General features: G+C 52.4%; 2 protein-coding genes across 2 annotated transcripts; one reads left to right on the plus strand and one right to left on the minus strand.

Moving 5' to 3' along the window:
* The first annotated feature begins 3,324 nt into the window (after positions 1–3,324).
* LOC131275525 (ral guanine nucleotide dissociation stimulator-like) lies at positions 3,325–22,554 on the plus strand. Its single transcript, XM_071211293.1, has 5 exons — positions 3,325–3,502; positions 3,753–3,938; positions 5,187–5,301; positions 16,296–16,514; positions 17,330–22,554. Exons 2-4 carry the CDS (start codon positions 3,786–3,788, stop codon positions 16,433–16,435), a joined length of 408 nt encoding a protein of 135 aa, XP_071067394.1. The 5' UTR covers positions 3,325–3,502; positions 3,753–3,785; the 3' UTR covers positions 16,436–16,514; positions 17,330–22,554.
* On the minus strand, positions 6,995–15,503 carry LOC131275526 (ral guanine nucleotide dissociation stimulator-like). Its single transcript, XM_058286207.1, has 13 exons — positions 15,378–15,503; positions 14,859–14,969; positions 13,494–13,687; positions 12,822–12,878; positions 11,960–12,153; positions 11,048–11,718; positions 10,107–10,322; positions 9,718–9,821; positions 9,163–9,247; positions 8,741–8,818; positions 8,218–8,304; positions 7,777–7,809; positions 6,995–7,456 (listed from the first exon to the last, which is right to left on the minus strand). The coding sequence occupies exons 2-13, from the start codon at positions 14,961–14,963 to the stop codon at positions 7,331–7,333; spliced, it is 1,950 nt and encodes a 649-aa protein (XP_058142190.1). The 5' UTR covers positions 14,964–14,969; positions 15,378–15,503; the 3' UTR covers positions 6,995–7,330.
* Positions 22,555–23,869: the final 1,315 nt, after the last annotated feature.

Consider the following 23,869-nt stretch of genomic DNA (forward strand, 5'->3'; position numbering starts at 1 on the left):
GGTGGGGCTCCTGCTTCCAATTAGCTCCCTGATGCCCCCACCTGTTATTTCCTGGCAACTGTGACTTCCTGATGTGGCCACTAGGTTCTTTCATTTTTCCTGGCCTCACAATGACTGAAATGGCTTTGCTTTTTTAAACATAGGATAGAAGAAGGCATGGTAAAAACAGAAATCATCTACATTAAATTTGGGTTCTTTTAGCCACACTTGCCTGGGAGCCACACTCATCTATTTCTATGGTGGAAAAGGAAAATGGAGCTTGGGGCTTAGAAGCCCACGTTCCCAAGGCAGCTCCTCTTCTCTCTGCTGAGACTCTGATGTGTCTCTTTCATTCCCTGGGCCTCACATTTCTTCACATGTAAGATGGGAAAGAAAATGTAGACCTTGGTATTTGCTAGGAATAAGTGGGCTCTCTGGAAACAGCTTTTAAAAAAAGCAATGTGTCAATGTGAAGGTCTATCCAAATATTTTTCACAGGGTTCATGGGTCAAATGAAAGAAAAGGTTTACAGTAGCTTGAAAATTAAGATAGCAACAGTGCAATGTTTTCTTGAGAGGACAGAGGTTTCTTTAAAATGAACTCTTGGCAAGGCTGGCTCCTTTCTCTGTCCGTTCCCCATGGTCCTATGTGAGTGTGTGTGTAAACTTTCTTGTATTGGGGTGGTAATCAGCATATTTCATCCTAGCCTATCAGAATAGACAAAGACCCTAGACACACTGGGTGTTGTCAAAACAAAACTTGCCCCAGATTTGTGCAACAGGCAAGGATGAATTCATCATTACCACCCTGTTTGGGGAGAGACAGAACAAATTCCACTGAAGCACAGGCCAGCCTGCTCTGTGAGGCTGGGGGTGGGTGAGCAGAAACCCCAGGAAGACTGGATCAGGGGTCACACCTGGGGTGAGGGATTGACTGAGGCTGCTGCCAAGAGTACCCCAGTGTGGAGGGATTTCCTCAGCAGTGATGTGGCCTCCTGGGGTTCTGGAGGCTGGAGGAGAGGAAGAGGCAGGGAAGGAACTGCCTGGTCAGTGGCCTCTCAGCCCAAGGAGAGCCTAAAGGCCTGAGCAAGGGGGAGCAGGAAGGAGAAGATCAGGGACCAGTGTGAGATTAAGAAATGTTAGGGCCTGAGAGTACCTTCTCTCCTTTGTTTTTCTGAATTGTGGATGGATTTTCTCTGTAGTCCCACAGCTACAGATTTAGTTTTGAGGTAGTCAGGACAAGGCTGAGAGTGGGCAGAGGCACACAAGGAGCTACGCAGGCAGCTTGGTCAAGACAAAGAAAACCAGTCCTGGTCGGGGTCCTGAGGCCCCTGCCATGAAGCATGAACCCTTTAGGTGACAGATCATAGGGAGGTCCTGGGGTCCCAAAAAAGGGGCAGGGAGTCTAGGCTGGTGCTTGGGGGACTCAAGGCCATGGTAGTTTACCAACCAGTACAGTAGTGCCTGACAACTGTCACCACCTGCTGTTTCACAAATTCCCACAAAGACATTTTCTTCCCTGTGGCAGACTCACAGAATCAAACAGCTTGCACAGAAGCTCAGGGTAAGGAGAAGTTACTCTTTGAGCTCCACACAAAATAAATGAGGGGAGATGCCATTCCCAGGAGGCCAGCCAGGGTGGGGAGGGGGTGGGGACAGATGCAATCCAGGGCAAAGATCAGAGCCAGGGTCAGAGCCACTCACCTGGCCACTCCCCAATCCTCTAGTCTCTGAAAGCCCCTGAGGCTTTCTTAAGCCCAGCAGTGAATGTGCAGGTGTTTGTCTATTTCACAAGCTGTCCAGGCCCACTCAGTGCAAACTATATTATGGACTTCCAGTATGGACTTCACCTCGGTCTTACTGAGATATAATTAACACACCAGGGAAATGGACATGGCTCAACTGATAGAGTGCCTGCCTACTACATGGGAGGTCCATGGTTCCAACCCAGGGCCTCCTGGCCATGTGGTGAGCGGGACCACATGCAGCACTGCTACAAGGAGTGCCATGCCATGCAGGGGTGTCCCCCACATAGGGAACCCCACGATCAAGGAGTGCACCCCATATTGAGCTGCCCCACATGAAGAAAGTGCAGCCCACCCACGAGTGGGGCCACCCACAAGGAGAGCAGATGTAGCAAGATGACACAACAAAAAGACAGATTCCCATGCCATTGACAACAACAGATGTGGACAAACAACACGCAGCAAATAGACACAGAGAACAAACAACTGGGGTGAGGGGGGAGAAGGGGAGAGAAATAAATAAATCTTAAAAAAATAAAATTATCTGTGATTAATTTAAAAAAAAGAGACAGATTCCCAGTGCCGCGGAGAATGCAAGCAGCCTCAGAACACACACGAATGGACACAGAGGGAGGGGAGGATGAAAGGGGAGAGTAATAAAATAAATCTTTAAAAAAAAATTAACATAACTTTAGCCTTTTAAAGGGCCATTGTCAGAGTATTTAGTGTATTCAGAAGGTTGTAAAACCATAACGACTACCTAATCGCAGAAAAGTTTCAATAATTCCAAATGAAATCCTGGATCCAATAGTACTAACTCCCCCCCTATGACCCTCAACCCAGCCCCTAGCAACCTCTAATCTATCTTCTCTGTGTGGATTTGCCCAGTGTGGAACCTTCATACCAAAGGAATCCTGTAAGTGGCCACTAGTGTCCAGCTTCTTTCACTTACCATTATGTTCTTCAGGCCCCTTCTGTTCCAGCATGTATCTCTACTTCATTATGTCGTATGGCTGAGAATATCCCATTTGATGCATAAACTACATTCTCTGTAAGCCTTCATCATTTATGGCCATTGGAGTTGTTGGTATTTTCTGGCTATGATGATACCAAATGTTCCAGATTTGACCATAAGACCTTTACCTGAAGACATCTGGGGCATGTAAATGACAGTTGCTGTGTGGGCACCGGGAGGGATACATGAGGTGTGGCTCTGGGAAGCTCACAGCTGCCACTCTGTGCTGTAGCTAGCACCTGTCTCAGGAGCTAGAGCCCCCATCCCAGTTGGCCAGTAAGAGATTCAAAGCCAAACACCTACCGGAAAGCATCAAGCTTTAGAGAAAAAAGTGATTTCCCTGTCCTGGACATTAAGGGTGGGTTGTCTTTCAACTCAGGGAACCATCAGGCTAAGCATGGGCTTGGGAAGACTGATGATTTAGCCACAGGATCTCAGCTCTATACCAAAACAACCCTGTGACTGGGGCAAGTTGCCCCATCCCTGGGCCTGTTTCCTATTCTGTGAAATGGGATGATGCTGCATGATCTCTGAGGTAGTCAGAGCATTTAGCAGGGTGCAGTGGGAGCTGTGTAGGGATTTGTTTGCATCCTGGGGGAAGCCCCCAAAGTAAGCTGACCCTCATTTCCAGCCACCATGTCCCTGAATCCAGTGGTGTCAGCACCATCCACTCCAGTATCCAGCACAGGTGGAGCCAAGGCTTCAGCAGCAGGGATGCAGCTGACTCATGTCCTATACATACAGCTGATGCCTCCAGTTCTAAGGTAAAATCCACCTGGACCATGTCTCAGATTCCAAAGATGGCCAGGAATTTAAAGTGAATGCCCACCTCCTCTCCCTGTTGGCCGTCCCCTCACCCTCCCTTCCCTGTACCTGTTTGCCACCCCCATCCACAAAGGTCTTGATGATTGTTGACTGCTAAAGAACTTCTAGAACTGATAGGAGCTTCTAGAGCAGCCCAGGGCTGCCCTGAGCTCCCAGACCTTCTGCTTATCTTTGTATTCCCCATCACAGAACTCGTCCGTAGTCACATCAGCATCTGGAGGAATGCCTTCTTCATCTCCCTCCATCCAATCCAGGGCCATGCAGACCAACCACATGCATGGTTACTCACGTGTGCTCTATAAATGGCAAGGGGGGCCCTGCTGCATTGTCCATATCAACCTGTATGAGGACAACGTCAAGTACAAGAATATCCTGGTGAGCTGGGCATGTGGAAATCCCCTGGGGCCCCTCAGTGGTTCAGGCAGTTGACACATAAGGAAGGACATGTTCCCTCCCTGCCTTCATGGAGCAGACTTCCTGGTGGATGGTGAAAGACAGACAACCACCTGCAGAGGCAGGAAGAGTGTGAGTTCAATGGCAGTCAGGGCTAAGGATAGTGGACATAGGGGCTGAGGCTGGCACGTGGAGTGAGCACAGCCTGGGAAGAGCTTGCTGAGGTGGCCCAGAGAGGATCAGGGAGGGGACAGCCCACCAGGCCCAAGGAAGACATGTGCTGGACAGCCCCTGGATCAGCCAGGAGCCCAGGGCCTGAAGGAACAGGAAACAAGGGGAAGAGGTGGGTCCAAAGAGGTGTGGGTCACATCAGGCCCTGTGACTGCTAGACAGAGCTTGACTTTCTCATGGGGGGAGACAGAGCCACTGAAGGGTCAGAGGAGAACAGGGATAGCAGGTGACTTTTGGCCTCAAAGTGGAGGTTGAGCTGATGCATGCAGATACCAGCCAGTTAGGGCTGCTGCTGTGACCAGCATGGACAACCGCGTCTGCCCCAGGACAGTGGCCATGAAGGTGTGAGCAGGGGTAGATGCTGGATGGGATGTGCATATGGAGCCACGCCTGGCCCCCTGCACAGAGACTGGGCCTAGGAACCTTGTTCCATAACCACCCTGGGTGCTCCTCTCTTGTGGTCAGGAGCAGGGGTAGTTTCACTAAGCTCTCACTTGTCTGACCCATGTCCTGATCCTGTCTCCAGATTGGCCCTCATGTCAAGGTAACTGCATTCTAGACCTTGCTGACCACAATTGCATCCTGGAGCCCAGGGCAGTCCTGCTGACCTGTAGCATATCTTTCAGCCCCACCTCCTCTCTGACATTTGGGTTCACACTGGATGTGTGCTATTTCCTGGGTGTTCACTGCTATCTGGAGGGGTCCTGGAGGGTCAGGGGCAGGGCAGGGGAACACCATCTCCCATGACTGGGAGGCAGGAAGTGAGAGCGTGAGGGTCAGATTTCACTCCTCAGTTCCCACAGTCTGTTGCATGGTCACTCTTTGGCCCCTGAGTTCTTGGCCTCATTCCATGATCTCTTGTGGGTCCAAGGGAAGAGCATGTGGCCCCTATAGACCCCACCCTGAATAGACTTGGCTCATAGGATTTCTGGCAGCTGCACTGTGAGGGATCAGGCTCTAGGACTCAGGCCCTGAGAGTCTGTCCCTGATCCACCACAGGTGACCAGCCAAGATAGGGCTCTAGCCGGGATCAGCAAGGCCCTGGAAGAACACAGCCTGCATCAAGACAAGCCAGAAGACTACAAGCTGGTGCAAATTATATCAGACAATCGAAGTAAATCAGGAGGAGTGTTGGAGAGGGTGGTGTTGGAGGGGGTAGGCATGAGCCCTGTCCACAGCCTAAAGATCCGAGGCCCACTGGTTCCAGTATACCTGACAGCAGGGTGAGAAGGCACCCTGTCCAAAAACAAGGTGCCGATGGCAGCCCACAGGGCCCACAGCACCTTCTCCCTATCTGCTCTATCTCCCTTGTGTACCCTTCCCTGGATGAGACCCAGGCATTGGGAACCTAGATCAAAGCTAACACCATTGAGGTTCCCAAAGAAAGGGCTTTTCACAAGATGGTGAAGAAGAGGGGCTCAACTTGAAGGGTGTTCTGTGATACTGCACCTCCAAAAGCACCATGACTGATGGACACAAGTGCCAAATATGCACAGACCATCTTGTTATGATAGTGAAAACTAGACAAAGTCTCCTCGATCCCCTTTGGAGGCTCGAGGGAGCCCCCTCAGTATTCTAGGAAGTGGGGAAGTGAAAGAATCCAGAATAGCACTGACCCAGAGCCAGACTTCCTGACTCTGAGCTCTTAGATCAGTTAATCACACTCCTGGGCCTGCTCCTTATCCCCGTAGGGGAGAGAAAATTCAGCATCGAATGCACACATAGCATGCCTGTGCACAGTGAGGGTAACTTATTCTCAGTGAGCTGATCCTCCTCTCCCAGCCATTAACCCAGGCAAAGTAAAATAACTCCCACCTTTCCTAGGAGGAGGTTCGAAATCCTCTCCCATCTTTGAAATGAGAAATTGCAGCTGGGAGGTGTGAAATAGGGCAGAAGGACCTGTCCTACAGAACAGGAAGACTGAGGACTGGAGCAATTAAGAAAGGAGATGAGTAGCCATGTCACTGAAGCCAGAGCAGTCACTCCAGCCTGGTGTTTCTCTCTAGCTTGTTCTAGGCCACAAAGACAGTTGGAAAATAGGGTCAAAGTGTAAATACTTTAGGATCCCGCTCGGAAGGCCTGGCTCAGGTGGTCTTTGCTGGGCCTTAGTGGTCTTGTCCTGGGTAGTGCTGGATTTGGTGTATGTGCACTGGGTTCTAGAAAGTCAATTTCAGCCCCTAGATCCTGAGCAGTGCAGCTGGCAGGGCATGGTGGTGAGAGTACATGATCTCATGGCAGCTCCATTCTGAGGATGGCAGTTAGGAGTCAGAGTCACTCTTTAAATAAGTGTCCTTCATTGTTAGCTGCACCTCTGCAGAGTCTTTCCTTCAGGCAGGTGTCACTCCCAGGGCTCCTTTATGGTCCTGGAGTTGGAATAGGGAATTGAGGTCCCTGGCTGGGGCCTTCTCTCATGTGGGCACAAGTGTTGGGGTGTCCTGGGGTCCTCCAGGGCACAGCTGACCCCCCTTCTGTCCCACCCCCCAGTGCTGCAGATCCCACACAGTGCAAAAGTTTACTACACTATGGACCCTCAGCCCATCACCATCTTCTTCTCCTGAAGCAAAACACACCTGTGGATGCCAAGGTGAAGAACAGAGCTATCTCAGCCCTTCTGGGGAGTATGCAGAAGGGACCCAAGTTCCAAAAGGGGAAATTCTAAATGGCCCTGATGCCTGCCAGCTCAGGGTCCCCCTTCCCAGGTCTGCCTGGCCAATTAGTTTTGCTCACCCCAACCTCAGTGGGCCAGGCCAGGCAGGCACTTCCCTGATATGTCCCTGATCTATATCTGAAATAACCCACTTTCTCGATAAATAAAAAAGAGCTTCTAGCTCTCTTTATTGAACAGGCCTGTAAGTAAAGAAAATCTGGTAGCAAAATCCTCCTCTCATGTGTAGATTTTGGTCTCTAAATGCTATTTTACATGGAAAGAGAAGAGGGCACCTGGGAGGTTGTGTGAGTCCAGGTCTTGGACAGGAAGTGCACGAGAGGTCCCTGACAATTCTTGCATCCTGGAGAGCAAGGAATGGACCCAAACCCACAGGACAGGTTTTCAAACATGAAAGGAGCCAACTGCAGGGTCTTATGGTGACCCAGGAGCCACCAGGACCATCCCGCTCCTACTATGGCCTGATTCTGTCCTGACCTCACTGGTCCTTCTCACTGAGCTGCTCCATGGCCGCAAACCAGGCTCCAAATGATTCATGCGGCACAAGGGCCTCATAGCAGCAGCCCGCCTGGAGCTGCTGGAGCTCCTCCACCATCTGGTATTCCTGGGGCCAAGGAAAGGAAGATGTATCATCAAAACCTGGGTGGGCTTGCTGGGTGGGATGGGGTCCAGGGGCTGGTTTTAATCCTGTGGATCCCCCACCTCTTCACTCCCTTCCAGGCTCTGCCTGCCCTCAGGGCTGACTTCACACAGCTCATCCTCCTAGAAGCTGTTCTTCATCCCATGCACAACCCCACCCACTATCCCCCTCAATTTCAGAGGAAGCTATGAGCAGCCCTGGGGGGTCCTGCCCAGGAGGGTCTCTGTTTATCACCCTGACCCCACCCCAGCCCCACCCCTGTAGTGATGGCCACAGCTACTCACCTTCCTTTTTTTTTCAAAATTGATCTTCCTTCCCTGGAAGGCAGAGAATTTGCATTCATCATAAAGGGGCTCCTAGCCATTGCCAAGCCCATTGCCCCTCTGCCCCTGTCATGCTTTACTACTGCAGGTTCAACATGCACTGGGCAGCCCAGACCACAGATGGACTCAGGCAAGCCCCTCGCTTCCTTTAGTGGGGACTGGGAGTGGTGACAGAGACCTTCCAGTCCAAGTTGTGATGAACCAATGGAGAGAAGGCCCCTTGGACCAGCCTCCATCTACTCTTCTGTAAGAAGTTCATGGCACCCCAGCTCCCAGGGCATCTGTGAGGCTCCCAGGAGACATGATGTGCTCACTGCTGAGAGCTCAGGGCTCACAGAAGGACCTGTCCACCCAAGCCTCAGGGCCCCTTTCCCACCCTACCCTGGCCCCCGAACAACTCACATCCAGATACTCTGGCATGGCATACTCCAAAAGCAAAAATTGTGTGAGGAAAGTTCTCAGGCATGGGACCACACCTTGGATGTCACCCTGTGGCATTGGATAGGGTGGGGATGAGCACAGGCTCTCAGGTGCCCCCAAGACCCCAAGACTTCCTCAGTCTCAGACTCCAGGGACCACCCAGCCTTCCTCTAGGACACTTTGCTGTAACCCTTAAGTTCCCCTTAAAGCCTCCAAAGACCCCAAATTTCTCTGCAGCCACCTCCCAGGACTGACTTTTCTTCAGTAACCATGTGTACCCCTCCCCTACTCCAGCCACCCTGAGCCAGCTCCTCAAGGCTCTTGCTCTGACTGGCTGCAAGGAGAACCCCAGGATTCCCACAGCTCACCATCCTAAGGCCAGGAGAAGGGACATTGAAGGGAGGCTTTCCAGGCTCAGTGGACTGGAGGGACAGGCTTGAGAAGGGCCCCCATCCTGATTTGGAGGCCACCTCACCCCAACTCCTTTGGCCTCAGGCACACTCACCCTCCTCTCTTGCTGCTGGTGCTGCCTCTGGACTATTTGGGGATTTGCCTCCAGGGTGGAGAATTTAGAGATGGACCTCTGCCAGGGTGGAGAATGAGGTCAGTGAGGCCCTCCCCCTCACCCATTGTCCCGTGGGTCTTGAGCACCTGGGAATAGTGGACTGCGGGAAATCTGCTGCCACCACGTGCACAATGTCCCCAGCATGACCTTGTGCATGCGGACTGCTCTCTTGAGCCCGTTTTTTCATCCATGCTGTGAGGACACAGCACTGAGCCCTACAATGATCCCCTCCCCCTGCCCATGAGCCAAACATCCTTCTTCATCTTCTTCCAGAGTAGGCCAGGCTGGATGTTTTCACAGAAACTTTCAGTGAAAAACTAACCACCCCACCTCCTGAGCCCTGACCCCAGCCTCCTCTTTACCTTGATGATCAGCTCACTGCCATGGGAGAGGTTGTGCTCCTTCCAGTAAATCTCTGACAGAGTCAGAAAGAGGCAGAAGCTGTCCCTGGGGGAGGGCAAGAAGGAAGGAAAAGGTTGGAGTGGGGGGGGTAGTAAGGGCTGAACCACCTTCTTTTAGCTGCTCGGGACTCGGACTGCCTGGGTGGGTGGTGTTGAAACTGGGTAAATCTGAGCACTGCAGGACAGTGTGGACTAGTGAGCTGAGCTCTCATGTGTGCACAGCAGGGACTCCCATCCCTTTCCATGAGCAGCTCTTTTTGCACATGCTTTTTTCATTTGGACAGAGTGTGTTGCTGAGAAGCTAACACTTAACATGCTCCCATTTGGCTCCACTCCATAAGGGATGGAGGAGGGAAGCGGTGTTGAGGCAAAACAGCTCACCTCAGGTGATATGGAGACCCAGAGCTACAATCTGCCTGGCCCTACCCAGGAGCTGCTGCCTCCCAGACTCCCTAAGTGGCGATTTCCCCAGGTCCCTGGCCCAATCTTATGTCCCCTAGAGAGAGGCCTGCCCACCTGGAAACTTCCTCCCATGTCTTCAATAGACAGAGGAGTGGATAGCTCTGGAGACCAGAGATGACGGCATAGAAGGACGATTGGTTATGGAGGATTCGGCACTCCTGGGAGGGAGAAAGATACACCATGAGAGTGGGTGTGAGTGTCCCCCTGCTCCAGCTTCAGCTCCCACAGCTGATATCCACTCCCAGGATGAGATAGACACTGACAGAGGCCCTGAGGCACGTCATGGACACAGAGTGACACCCACAGCCGTCCTGAAGAGGTAGCCTTGTTGGGAAGGGAGGATAGTGCAGGACTGTGCTACAGGCCGGGAGGGCCTGTGGTCCTGAGAGCCAATAAGTATAAAGTGGGGTTTCAGGACACCAGAGAGAGCCCCCTGAACATACCCTGGCCACCTCGATCCAGTGCTCCACCACCCTGGCTCTGGCTGGGTCCTTCATGCTCTGGTTCCCAACGCAGGTGGACAAGACGCAGTTTATCACCCGGTTGAAATGGGTGATGGTGGCATGGACGGTGGGCGCCATTTCTTCTTTGCATTTTTTGTTACGCTGGGACCAGATGGAGCCCAGGCAGTGATAGGGCACCACCTTCTTGAAGAGATCCTGGGGAGGAGGGGATGTCAGGAACCATGCCAAGCTCAGATGCCCTAGGCCCTCCTGACCTAAGCCAGGGTCCAGGGGTCTCAGGTGGGGCTTGGCAGGCTGAGGACAGGGTGTGTTCATTGTTCCCTGACGGGACCTAGCACTCTAGAGTCCTCAGCCCCAAGGCCTGCAGGGGAGAGAGCTCCATTTTCAAGTCCATCTCACAGCCCCCAGCCCCCAAGGTGCCTCAGACTTCCACAGGCCCAGGTAGCACCATCAACCCTCATTATAATGCATCCTCGGATGCCATGTGGTCAGGTGCATGGTCCCTGTGGGGACCCAAGCCTCTGGGTCCCTGCCTAAGGACCCAGTACACATAAGGGCCTATCTCGTGTCAATGTGATGGAGAGCACCAGCACTGTGTGGGACACCATGGGGTTGGCTGCACCACAGTGAGCTCCTTCAGGCCTCCATGATGAAGCCCCCTCAGGCTTTCTATTTCTTTGCTCTCATGTCATGTTCCCAGTCAGTGCATGAGGCAGAGATGGTTACTGCCCAATATCTACTCTCCAGAGGAGTGAAGCATGGGCTTAGGGAGTAGTAAACTTGCCCAGGTTGAAATTCTGGGAGTGGAGCCAGTGTTTGAACCCAGATCCTAAGATTCTGATTCAGGGGGTGGTAAGGTGAGCAGCAGTTCCCAGAAGGAAGAGCCTCCCAGCCCCACCCTATCATGTCCAGCTGCTCACCACATCCATTCGGGTCAGCTGCTGCGCCACCAGCTCCGGAGGGAAAGCCAGGAGGTTAGCATTCTCCTCACTCAGCCTGATTTCCAAAGGCAAAGTACAAGTGCAGGAAGGTTCTGGGGTTGTGGCCTGCCCCAGTGCTGGGTCGAGCCTTGGCACTGGCTCTGGTGGTGGTGCCAGACTTGCCTCCCCCTCAAGAGCCATTGCTGCTGAAGGCAAGTTAAGAGGCTGTGGTTCCATAAAGGGCACTGACTTGAAATGTGTAGGTGACACTGGAGGTGGCGGTGGGAGTGCCTCCAGTTCAGGAACTGGTGATAGAGATGGTGATGTGACTTCTTCCAGCATGGCTGCAGGGGGAACATCTGAGGATGGAGCTGTCTCTACCATCAGAGTCGGCATTGATGGTACCTCCACAGGTGTCACAGGCCCTAGCACTGTGGGTAGAAGTGGTGGTGGTACTAGAGCCACCTTCAGCTCCGGAGCTGGTGCTACATCACCTAATGCTTCAGGCTCTATTTGTTGTCCAAGCACTGGGACAAACTCAGGAGCTGGCAGCAGAGGTGGAGATGGAGCTTCTTCAGGCTCTGGAAGTTCCCCTGTGACTGCCACAGGTGGTGGAACTGGCAGTGGATGTTGTCCTGGAGGCATTTGCTGCTCTGGGGCTGACAAATGAGCTGCAGAAGAGGTAAGTTCCAAACCAAGATAAGTGTCTTTAAGCTCCCACTTGAAGCTCCCACTACCTTCTGGGGAAGATCCAGCCCCCAAAACTCTTCCCAGACATCAGTCTCCAGGTGACTTCTCTGGGGCTCCTCTTTGTTCCTGACCTGGTGGCAACCCCTGGTAGTCCCTGCCTATGGGTCCAGTCCTGGTCCTCACCCCACAAGCTCACATGCTCCCATCCTGAGGCGCCCTCACCCTTTGGCTCTGCCTCAATGGACTCCAGATGGTTCCTCCATGACAGTAGAGCTATGGCTCGGCACTCCAGGGTAGAGCCAGGAAGATACACCTGGATGTAGCCCACCAGCAGCTTGAGGCAGGGCAAGCCTGGAGGTTCTGTGAAATCCTCAGCATACTGGTCCATCCAGGTGCCCAGGAGTGAGGAGACGGTGCTGAGGACAGGAGGGGGCAGCAGAGTCAGACACGGGCCTTTCCTTCCACGCTGCCCCAGGGACCCTCCCATTGGAAAATCAGGTCCATAAGGACAGGAGAGGTTTTGACTGCTCTCTCCATAGCCGGGCATGGACACACAGTGGGAGCTTCTTCAGTATGTCAGGGATAAGGGAAGAAGATCTGTCCTCCTACCCCGGGCCCTCGTGGCCCTCCCCCCAAGCAACTTCTGCCCTGCACAGCTGCCTCATCCTCTGCCATGCACCGTGTGTGTCTCTTCTTCCCACTGACACTGCCCTCCCAAACGTCAGCAGTGCAGCCACCCTACCATCCATGCAGGCAGACAGGAGTGAGGTCAGGGCAGCTTTGGAGCTGGCTGCTCACCACCTCCTGTTGTGGGTCTGCACAAGGTGGTGTTTGGGCTCCTGGGGTGTGATTGGGCTGTGCTGGCCAAGTGTCCTCTGCAGCCAGTACCCCAGGACCCCACCCACAGCTTCCCTTGACGCCTTTCCAAGTGGAGGGGAAAGCCCTCTGGACTCTACTCTCAAGGGAGCTCATAAGATGGGCGGGGCTTTGTGCTCTGCCCAGTCCTTCCCTGCCACCTGTCCCCCAAACTCCAACACTGGTCTCTGGAGAGGAGAGCCCCTCCCCCTCCCCCAAGTGCACTCACTTCCTCATTTCCAGGCCTCCTCCTTGCCTGTCTCTGCCACGGAGGCTCCGTCCATATCTAGGGGAGACGTGGGCATGTCACGGCTGACTCTCTTTGAGAGTACCCCTGCTTAAGGTGACACCTGTTACAGCCTGCAGCCCCAACTCCAATGGAACCCAGAAGGGCAGGGACTTTGACTGGCTTTGTTCACTGCGTGAAGCTGCCTAAGGAAGTGCCTGTACCTAGTAGACGCTTGATGTATATACTTGATGAAGAAGTGCCCTAAGTGGCACCTTCTCAGACATAGGGTGGGCGTGGACCCCTCTGACAGGCTACACTGGTCCTTCCTCTTACCCACCAAAGTCAGAGGCCCAAAAGGGACCTCAAACTCCCTGAGTAAAGAGGAAACTCGGGGTCAGTAAGGGGGGGAGCCCGGGAGCCTCTTCACTGGGAGAAGGAAAATCCTGTTAAGGAACACCCCTGCCCCGCCAGCCTCCCTGCCCAGGGAGCCAGGCTCAGGGAAGCACTTTCCATGCATCCTCCCTCTTAGTCCTTACAATCAACCCTGCAGATAGGTACCCTGACCCCCCTCCTGCCCAAGGAGGAAACTGAGGCCGGTGGGTGAAATGACACTTCTGAGACACAAGTTGGGGGTGGAGCAGTCAAGTCAGCAGGGACGGGGCGGGCACTCACCTTCTGAACAACAGGTGCAGGACCTGCTCGGTGGTGGTGAACACACGGTATGTCCCCAGGAAGGTCTTTACAAAGACAAGGTCCCCCTCCTGGAAGGCGGGCACCAGGTGCTCGGCCAGGTTCTCCCACGGGCCTGCCTTGACCATGCGCACCATGCGGTGCTCCTCCCTCGAGCGGGCCCAGACATTCATCCTCTAGGGTGGGAAGAAGAGTCACATGTGCTGAGGGGCAGAGCTGGGGACCCCCGGGTGGGGCTGGGGCTCTGGGCAGTCCTGCTGTATCCAAGCCCTCAGCGCCTTGAGGCCAGGGTCACGTGCGTGCCTCCAGCAGAGAAAGGTCCTCAGCCTCCTTTTGATTTGGAGGTGAGGAGGTAATTGAAAGGTGAGACTCCAGACCTGGCAAAGGACAAGGGCCTGGGTGTCCCTGGGGGGAGGAACCCCACTGCAGGGCCGAGGAGCTGAACTGACACCTCAGGGTCTGGCAGACCCACCTGGTCAGTAAACGACTTCCTCCACTGCTCATGGGGCCAAAGCCACAACATGATGCCATTTGCCACCCAGAACTAAGACCAGGAAACTAAAGGAAAATGCAAAGAGACAATTCCATATGGGCTGCAGGGATGCTGCCACCCACAGAGACAGCCAATGGTGATGGAGCTGCTCCAGCCTTAGGCAGTTCCCGTGTCCCTCGCTGGTGAAAGGGCTGTCTGTGTGTCCTCTACCCACCCCGCCCCCCATTCCAAAGAGCCTCTACCAGGGTGGGGGGAGGGAATATTGCTTAGGACCCATGGTTGGTGCACAGGGCACCAGTGCTGAAAGGGGAAAAGGAAAGGAATGTTCCAGTTCCAGCAGCACTGAAGGCCAAACTGCTGCTCTAAGCCTCCTCGCTTCTGGAATATTGGCAGCCAAGTCAGGCCTCAGCTCCTGACCTGAGAAGGGCAAGAGGATGGTCATGGGAGATGGCAAGAACCCTCCTAAGGAGAGGAGCTGTGTGGCTTGGGGCAGGTGTGGGAGGACAGTCATGAAGACTGCTGCCCGGGGACATGGGGCCAAGGAGTGGAAACAGAAATACAGCAGCCGAATGCACACAGATCTCATGTGGGCCCACCCTCATCCCACCCTGAAGGGAAATCCCTGCTAAGGCCTCCTTTCTGAGGTTCTTAAACTTTTGAGGTAACCTCCCCCTGGTCCATGGAGTGGCAGTGTGGTGGAGGGTTGGGGGGCCCCAGGTTCCTTGGGAAGTGGGCTATTGGGCACATCAGGGGAGAAAGCCCTGGGAGAGAAAGTGGGGAATGCCAGATGGGAGATAGGCTCTGGGGAACCCCCCCACCCTGCTGTTTCATACCCCATTGATCCCTACTCCCACCTGGTACCAGCGCTGGCCCTGGCCAGGGCCTCGACGGACCTGCACCTTCTCTATGTAGACGGCGTACACGAGCCCCTCCTCCAGCTGTTCCCCTACCATCTGCATGGAGTTCTGCAAACACAGTGCCCAGCAGGTGGGACAAGAGGGTCAGTGAGAGGCCTTCCCCAAACCACAGGGGATGCAGCACTTCTTTGGAGCCAAGATCCAGGTCAGGCCCAAATGGAGGTCACCCTTTCCCTGCAGCCCCATTGGAGAGGAGATGACAGTTCAGGGCTCAGGATTAACACTGGTCCACATGAGAGCCACCCCCAAGACACACCTTCCCACCCTTCCAGCCATGGCCTGGCAGGTGACAGGGAAGGACCTACTGGGTTCCCATCCCTGACAGCCTGCTGCTTCCCAGCGTGGCCCCTGCTTATGCCTCCCCACACTGGGTGTGGATGGGACATGGGGCTGCCAAGGCAGGAGCTCAGTAGTGGCAGGTGCTCAGTTGGCTGTTCCTAGGTCACCCCATGTTACCTTTGGGGACCTCCTGGTCAGTGACCTGGGGCTTTGTGGCTGAGGCCTGAGCCAATTTCGAAAGCCACCGGAAGAGGACTCATTCCTACTTTGGTTGAGGCCTGAGCCTCGGGGTCTGCGAACGCAGCAGGAGAACATCCTGCTCTCTCGAGTGTCTCCTGCCAAGTGAGCTGGGAAGGGGCTGCCTCTGGCATCTGGGGGCCTGGTTACCAGGGTTCCAAGTTCTGTTGGGTCTGTGACAAAGGCAGTGAGGTCACCTCCTTCAGTCCCTTTCCCAGTGCCCTCTCAGGACTAAAAACTCCACAAAACTCCCTCTGCATGTCTGTCTGTCTATCCCCTCACCCAGATCATCTTGTTAACTGGTCAAAGTTCTGCCCACACGTCCCTCCCCACAGCTTCCTGGAAGGCCTGTGTTCAGCTCGGGCCCCAGCTGGGAGGAGATGCACCTGGGTGCAGACCTGGCTCCCTTTTCTTTTCAGTTTTGTGATACCACACTAGTTTCTGAGGCTTCCCAACTCTCCTGCCCAATACACTGGGAATCATTCTAGCATCTGCTTCCTGGGCACATGATGAAGTCAATGTGGGGCAAACACTGCAAACCGCATAGTCTTGTGTAACAGATTGAATTCACAGATATAGACATGGAATAAACAGGAAGGTGATGGAGGGAACATTGAATATAACTCAAATCAGCCCTGGGCAGGGCTGTGGGATCTTCATAAACTCACTCCCACTCCTGGATTGCTGTCTCAGTCTGTATCTTGATGTGGTTGAAATGAGATGAAAGTCAGATATTGCTGCTGGGCCAGAAATCCTTCCAGAGGCTTCCCACTATATTGAGGGTCAGAGGCAAGTGCGTCCTCTCAACTTCTGTGCTGTTCTGCCTGTGCCCTCCTTCCCTGACATCTTTACCTCCAGGTACAAGCAGCCCCATGAACCCCCCTTGGAGACAGTCCTGGCCTCGGGACACACTTCTCAACAAAATGGCTAAATGTGGATGTCCCGCTATGACTTACACAAAGTGCTTTTCTGTCTTCACCACTCTCCCTTGTGAGTGAAGTCTCCCTCTCTGGACACCATCCCAATGTGAATCTTGCTGATCAACACAGCAGAGCTGGGAAGCACTTGCTCCCCCAGGTAAGCCTCAGGTGAGGCTCTGCCTTCAGCATTGGCCTTCTTAGCCTCCTCTGGCCAAGGTCCCTATATTAGTCAGCCAAAGGATTGTTGATGCAAAATACCAGAAATTGGTTGCTTTTTATAAAGGGTATTTATTTTGGGTAGGAGCTTACAGGTACGAGGCCATAAAGCATAAGTTACTTCCCTTACCAAAGTCTATTCTCTCACGTTGGAGCAAGATTGCTGCTGATGTCTGTGAGGGTTTGGGCTTCCTGGGTTCCTCCCCTCCAGCATCTTACTCCTCTTTCCTCTGTGAGCTTACTTCCTGGGGCCCCAGCTTAAGGCTTCAAAATCAAACTCCAACAGCAAAACTCAAACATCAAAACCCCTCAAATCTGACCTTTGCCATGCCTTTTATCTGTGAGTCCCCATCCACCAAGTGGTGCTGACTCAAAGGCCTAATGATGTGGATGAATCACAATCAAAGCCCCAGTCATAACTCAATCATACCCAGCGACAGACCAGATTAAAAACATAATCCAATATCTATTTTCAGAATTCATGACCATATCAAAGTGCTACCGTCCCTCTGCCACTGCTTCTTCCCCTGCTGTGCATTCTCCCAGGCACCCTCTTACCACACATTTACAGAGCTGGCTCCTCTCATCTTTCTACTCACAGTGAAAATGTCACTTCAATATGTCATTTGGGCCACCCCCCCCCCACTTGATGGTGCCATAGCCCTCCTCCCAGCACCCTGTGTAGCTTTCTCTATGCCACTTGCTCTTTCCTTGAACCTGTGTTTGCCTCATGCTTTGGTCCACCTCCCCTTCCAGATGCAGAGATCCTGTTGGGCAGGGGCCACAGGGATTCTTTTCACTCCACATCCAGGACTGAACACAAAGCTTGCTGCAGGGTGAGTGCTCCTGGCACAGTCACTGTATGAATAACTGAGATGTTCTCAGAGGCCCTTTACCAGCCTCAGCCCAGCTCAGATTGTGGAGATGGCTGCAAATGATGGGAGGTGCATGTTGTGTCTGAAATAGGTGGATAGCCAGAAAGGCCTCTGGATGATGCTTCCCAGTTTCCAGAGGCTGCAGCAGGCACAGTGGGCACAGCTGGAGCTGTGGCTGCCTGCCCCCTGCTGCCCAGCATCAGCGCTGCAGCTCCAGGAGGCTACCCACAGGAGTGAGCACACAGCTTGCTTGAATATCCTCAAGGCAGCAGCTCTCCTAGGCCCTTGGAAGAGCAGTGGGAAATTGAAGGAGGGCCAGGGTGAATGGACAGCTCCCTGGTCTGTGGATCCCTAGTGGGTCACCCACTGTAAACACCCCAATAGACAGAGGAGGAGACTGAGGCCTCCCTCCTGGAGCCACTTCCTCTCTAGGGAGGGGTTCATCCCGGTTCCAGAAGCTCAGAGCCCCTCTGAACCAGGCCTGCCAGTTCAAGGCTGTCCTGGGGATAGCACCAGTCATGCAGGCCCCTGGATCCTTGGTGATCCTCTTGCCCATCAGCTTGGCATCTCTCCCCATCCCCATGGATGAGTCCATGGGCATTGTGAGAAGAGTGGGAGCATTGGCCAGCAGCAGAGCTGCTTCCAGTTTTCCTCAGTTACCCCTGCTCACACCCCTGGGGTCCTCTCCTCCTCCAACCCCAGCCCCATGGTCCATGGCCATGATGGCATGTTTGCACTGGGCCATGCAGGGATGTCAAAAGGAAAACTGCCTCATAAGGGAAATTACTGAACAGTGGACCCAGTCTTCAAGGAGCCCTCATTCAGAAAGCAAACCAGGAGGAAGGGTATAACCCTTCCTAGAAGTAAGTCACCCTAAATTACCCTTGGTGGTCTGCGTACCTCAGAGCACCTAGACCATTCCTGCATGCCTCTTGGCCTCAGTTTCCACATGGCACCTGTCTGGTTGCAAGTGGAAGTGCATAAGCGTGTGTTCATGCAGGACATGGAGAGAGGTGCCCTCAAGGGACAGACCTGGAGGTGGGCACAGCCTTGTGAGTCTCAGCAGGAAAGAAAGCAGGTGAGCCTTGCAAGTGCTTCTCCTATTTCCTCCCAAGTGTCCTCACGGAGAGGACCCAGGGCACCTGAACTCCACCCAGTGTCTCACAAATGCCAGCGGGATGTGAGAGGGGCAGGAGGAGCTAAGGGTGGAGGAGGCAGACCACCAGCGCTGAGAGTTGGGGACACTCACGCAGATAAGGAGCCCTCCCAGCCCTCCCTGCCTTTGTCCCCCATTGGTGGGTGAGCAGGCAGCCCTGGCATCAAGTCCTCCAGCTCTAGGAGAGAAAGCCCAGCCTCCGACATGGGCTCACGTGCACTGCTCTCGCCCGTTCCTGTTCCTGAGCAGGGCCTTGTCCCTGGCATGCTCTGTGGGGTGCTCCCCGCTGAAACTCTTGAGGAGCCTTCAGCTCCCCTTCTTTAACCCCCAATACAACACACGCTCCTGAGATGGAGTCACTGGTTTCCTTTTGCGTTCAAGAAACCTGAGGTTCAGGGTTATTGACACAGGCTGTGACCTACTCCTGCTGTGGGTTTCAACCCCAGTCACCGCGACTGCACAATCCATGCTCTACAGAAGAGCCCGAGGATGTGGGTGGGTTGGAAGAACAGCCTTGCAGGCAGGGGGTCAGATGTTGGCATGGCCTTGGCCAGGTTAAGGCTGAAGGAGGCTCCCATGAAGCTGGAATGCAGAGTGGGGGAGCACACCAGGGAGGGTTCCTTGACCACAGCACCCAGAATAGCAAGAGCTGGGGAGCTGAGGGGGCACAAGAACTCCCTTCACCCAGGCCTGGGCCACTGAGCACCTGCCATGGATGGGAGGCCTGCCTCAGTGTCTGCTTTGAACACTGAGGGTCCTTCAGTGATCTCCCTGGTTTGATCATGCTGGCTGCAAGTCTCAGTGTGAAGAGTCAAGCAGCTGCTCAGGCAGGTCAGTCCCAGAGAGGGCTTCTGGCCTTTATGTTATTTAATCCTCCTCAGGAGCTCACCAGCATGCGGCTACCAGCCTGGTGATACACAGCTCAGAGGTGGTTCTGGGAATGCCTTCTCAATCTGTTTTCTTTCCACTGCCTCAGTCATGCAGTCACTCAACAATCCTTTGTGAAGTGCCTTCTGGGTGTCCAGCACCATGGCACAGGGTGTCAGGCCCTGTCACTGCTCTGTTTTTGCTGACAACTGGGGAAGGATAGAGTTGGGCATAACAATATGGTAAATGCTAACACAGAGACAAGAGGAAGGTGTGACTGGAACAAGGAAAGTCACCCAATCCAGAGGGGACACATCAAGGCAGGCTTCCTGGAGGAGTTGGCAGCTCAGTGACACCCTGGGCATTGTTCAGGTGGTGGGACAGGCATGGGGCAAAGAGCAGCCTGACTAGTGGGCAGTGTGAGCACAGGTGTGCTGGGCCAGCCCCTTTAGGCCACATGTTCTAGTTTGCCAAAGGCCTTCCGATGCCAAGAACCAGAAATGGGTTAGCATTTCTTACGGGACTTATTTGGGGTAAAAGCTCACAACACTACAAACAGTCCAACTCAAGGCACCTGAACAGGTGTTTTCTCACCAAAATCAGCTGCCACAAGGGGGAGCAAGATGTCTCTGCTGACTTCTCTGCCTTTCTGCAGCTGCAGGCAAACCTGGCACAGGGCTTGTCTCTCACTGGGTCTCCTCCTCAGTCCCGGCATTGCAGTATCAAATATGGTGGCATAATTTTCCTGTGTCTTTCTATGTATCTCTGTGTTTCCATTTATATCTGACCCAGCAAGGGGCAGAGGTTCAACCTGAGTCAGGCCTCACTGACATAGTCCAAACCAAAGGCCTGAAGCAATCTTGTCAACTAATCTAATCAGAGGACTCTCAAATGCTTTTAATGCAATCAAAAGTCACCACACCCATGGGAATACACTCGTTTAAAAATACAATCATTCTCCTTTTGGGATTCGTAAAATAATTTCACCCATGGGAATGCATTAGTTTAAAAATACAATCATTCTCCTTTTGGGATTCATAAAATAATTTCAAACCGCCATACCATGACTGAAGTTGGACTGTAAGGTGAGGAAAGGAGGCCTTGACCATTAAGGATGGACCTGAAGATTAAGATGCAGTGGCCCATGGCACATGGGGCTGCGAACATCTGTACCTGTCATTCATTAAGGTGGTACTTCTCAAACGTTAAAGCTTCAGTGCCTATAAAATGTTGATCTCTTCTGACACTGGTCTTTACAGAACCTTCAGACATGTTCTTGGGGCAGGCCTGAGGTGTCCCAGTTGGGATTCTGCCTCAACAGCACTTGTTGGCTTAAATTACAGAAATTTATTGGCTCAAAGTTTTGGAGACTAGAAGTCCAAAACCAAGGCACTGGCTGTGCTTGTTTTCTCTGAGAGTCTGTAATATTCTGCTGTGGTTTGTAGATGCATTTCTATCTCTATCACATGACAATCTCTCTCTCTCTCTCTCTTTCTCTCTCTCTCTCTCTCTTTCTCTCTCTCTCTCTCCCTTTCACCCTCCCTCTTTCTCCTTATCTCCCCCCCCCCATCTCTCTGGCTTCTCCTGGTTTTTGGCTTGTGGCTCTATGTCCAAGTTCCTTTGTTTGTAAGGTCTTCAAGATCCTACTCACAAATGATTCCACACCTTATATAATATTAGGACCTTCAAATGTCCTGTTAGTAAATGGGATCACACCATAGGAATGCTGATTTCTTCTGGAGTCCGAGATTCATTGCCCAACAGATGCTTGCACCAGGAAAGTGCAGTTATACAAAATGGCTTGTACTATCTTCAGGTGACCATGAAGCCTGCCCAAGGCTTTTTGGGTAAATGGATTTCTAACCTGTCTATTTTGATTTTTGTCCCTATATTAAAACCACAGATTCCCAGGTTCCACCCCATATTTCTCAAAGCAGCTTCTTGAGGGCTTGATCCCTGACACCTGTCATTTTACACAGGTTCTCCAGGTGACCTGTGGACATGGTTTAGTGCACCAGGGGACCAATCAGAAAGCCTTCCCTGAGGACATGCAAGGCCTTGTGTCCTTCTGGCTCCAGCTCTCTTCTCTAGCCCAGCCAAGGTGGATGGTGGGCAAGGGCAGCTGATGTATGATTATTGGGAAGATGAGTAGGGGAGGATGAAGAGGAGGGAGAGACTCTCAATCCCTTGGACAGGACTGAAAAAGGGATGGATATGGAGATTCTAGATTATGTGTGACAGCTCCCTGGGCTCAAGGCTGGGGTCTCCCTGACCATGGGAGTCTCATTCCCAGATCTAATGAAGAACTCAGGGCAAACCATGCCACATACCCCTACTTTCAGCACAGTAGCTGAGGTGGCCCTGGGAAGACCTTCTCTGAATAGCTGGGATCTCAGCCATGGGTGCAGCTGAGGCTGGCCCTGGCTATGATGTGATGCTCGAGGCTGCCTTCCAGCCCTGGGGGGATGGGGCATTCCTTGGAGGAGGGATGCCCTGCATTAGGGCATCCACAAACAAGCCAATGTTCAGCAGGCAGAGCCACTTGCTACCATCGCTCTCTGGCTGAGGCCAAGCAACGTTTGGGGTAGCTTTGGTAAAGACCAATGTTCAGCAGGAACTATCCTAATTTAGTCAATTCTCCCAAATTGTCTTGAGGTCTCAGTGGGTGTGCTGGTGCCAGAGGAGAGTTTTCTATTGCCTTTGGGCACAGGGCTCTTGTAATCCTTTCATTTCAGTATCCATTCATTAATGCAGTGCACATAATTGGAATTATTTTGACAAATATGAGTGATATTGCATATATCAGACTGTTTTACAAAATATCAACACAAATAAGCTAGAGAGATGGACACAGTAGCAGCTATGTATGGCAGGGGAAGAACTGACAGATTGAGAAGTGATGAGCTTTTGTTTGTCTGATTGATTTTTTTATTATTATTATTTTTATTGGAATACGAAAATACTCTAATAATGAATGAAGAGATGAATGCACAACTATGTGACCATACCAGATATTACTGATTGTATACTTGGTGTGGATTTATGCTTTTCAAAATGCATCAATAAAATTTATTTGTTAAAAATAACATAATCTTTCCTTTTTCTGGAATTCAGAAAATTCTCTCAAACTTCCATAAATAATAATAACCACTTTGAGGGATTCTGTTCTCAAACAACTCCCATAGATGCCAGAATGTTCATCAGCTCAATGGCAGCTACAAGCTGAGGGGCTGCATACCCGCAATGCCTGTAGAGACTTACACTCATGAAGGGACTGGGTCCCTTCTGCCCAGGCAGCGTGGCCAGTGGGGTTTATTCTTTGCAACCTCCATAGCTGTTTGCAGAGGTTTTGCAGAGGTGGGCTAGGTGTTGGAGAGCAACTAGGCAAGTAGGTTTCACAACACAAAACATAGGCTACAATGGGAATGGGGGCCCTGGCGTTGGGCAATGTGGTGGTCCTAGCCCCAGGGTCAAGGGGAAGGCTGAGCGGGTGCACGGCAGTGTCCTGCTCCTAGTTAGCCTTGTGGGATCGCAGAGTCAATCAAATCTGTTTGACGTCAAGTCTAATTCTCACTCCACGGCCTAGCAAATTCACCCGTGACTTGAAGTGTTCAGGGTGAAACTAAACCATGTTGACTCTAAGTAAAGGAATCGCAGGAAGGAAGAAGTTAGTGCTAGGGCATTGTTTCAGCAGGGGCTTGAGGGAAAGTGCATAGTCTGAGGCATGGGCCACGGGTGTGCTGCAGAGTGAGATGCGCACCTGTGGCCCCAGGTCAGGCTTTTTAAAGCATTTCCTCCTCCCCCTTCTTAATGTTGGGGGTGCCCCAGGTGTTTCCTGTTCTGATTGGTTGCCCCCACAGTCAGTTCCCAGGGGGCCAATGGTGAGTACTTTTGAGGGTATCCAGTTCTCTCCCATGACCCCAAATGTGATTCTCACTCCAAATGGGGTTCTCATGGCCAGGGTCTGAGGTATCCCTCAGGAGGTTTCTGGGTGGGGTCTCATGGCCATGTGGTCAGCAGGGCCTCAGCTGCCTCCCCCTTTCTCCATACTAACCTGAATCAAAAGGACCATGTACTGTATGATTCCACTTATATAAAGTGTAAATATAAATCAATTTATAAAGAGGAAATTACATTAGTGGTTATGTAGGGCTGGGGAAAGAGAGAGGGATCAAGAGGTGACTACTATGGGTTGTGGAGTTTTTCTTTTTGGAGTAATGAAATTGTTCTAAATTTTTTGTGGTGATGAATGCAAAACACTGTGATTATAATGAAAGCCATTGATTATACAGTTTCGATAATAATATGGTATATGAATATATCTCAAAAATGCTTTTTATAAAACTGTAACTGAGAGTTAAGAATTAAGAAATAATTGTGAAACAAAGTTTATATTTA

This window comes from Dasypus novemcinctus, chromosome 23 (genome assembly GCF_030445035.2).
Source record: "Dasypus novemcinctus isolate mDasNov1 chromosome 23, mDasNov1.1.hap2, whole genome shotgun sequence".
NCBI classification, from domain to species: domain Eukaryota; kingdom Metazoa; phylum Chordata; class Mammalia; order Cingulata; family Dasypodidae; genus Dasypus; species Dasypus novemcinctus.

Coding starts and splice junctions, on each gene's coding strand:
- LOC131275525 (XM_071211293.1), top strand. CDS start 3,786: ATGCCTTCTTCATCTCCCTCCATCCAATCCAGGGCCATGCAGACCAAC. Junction 3,939..5,186: donor TCAAGTACAAGAATATCCTG/GTGAGCTGGGCA, acceptor GATCCACCACAG/GTGACCAGCCAAGATAGGGC. Junction 5,302..16,295: donor AATTATATCAGACAATCGAA/GTAAATCAGGAG, acceptor CTTTACCTCCAG/GTACAAGCAGCCCCATGAAC.
- LOC131275526 (XM_058286207.1), bottom strand. CDS start 14,963: ATGCAGATGGTAGGGGAACAGCTGGAGGAGGGGCTCGTGTACGCCGTC. Junction 12,154..12,821: donor GGAGGCCTGGAAATGAGGAA/GTGAGTGCACTT, acceptor TCCTGTCCTCAG/CACCGTCTCCTCACTCCTGG. Junction 10,323..11,047: donor AGCTGACCCGAATGGATGTG/GTGAGCAGCTGG, acceptor CCTCCTCCCCAG/GATCTCTTCAAGAAGGTGGT.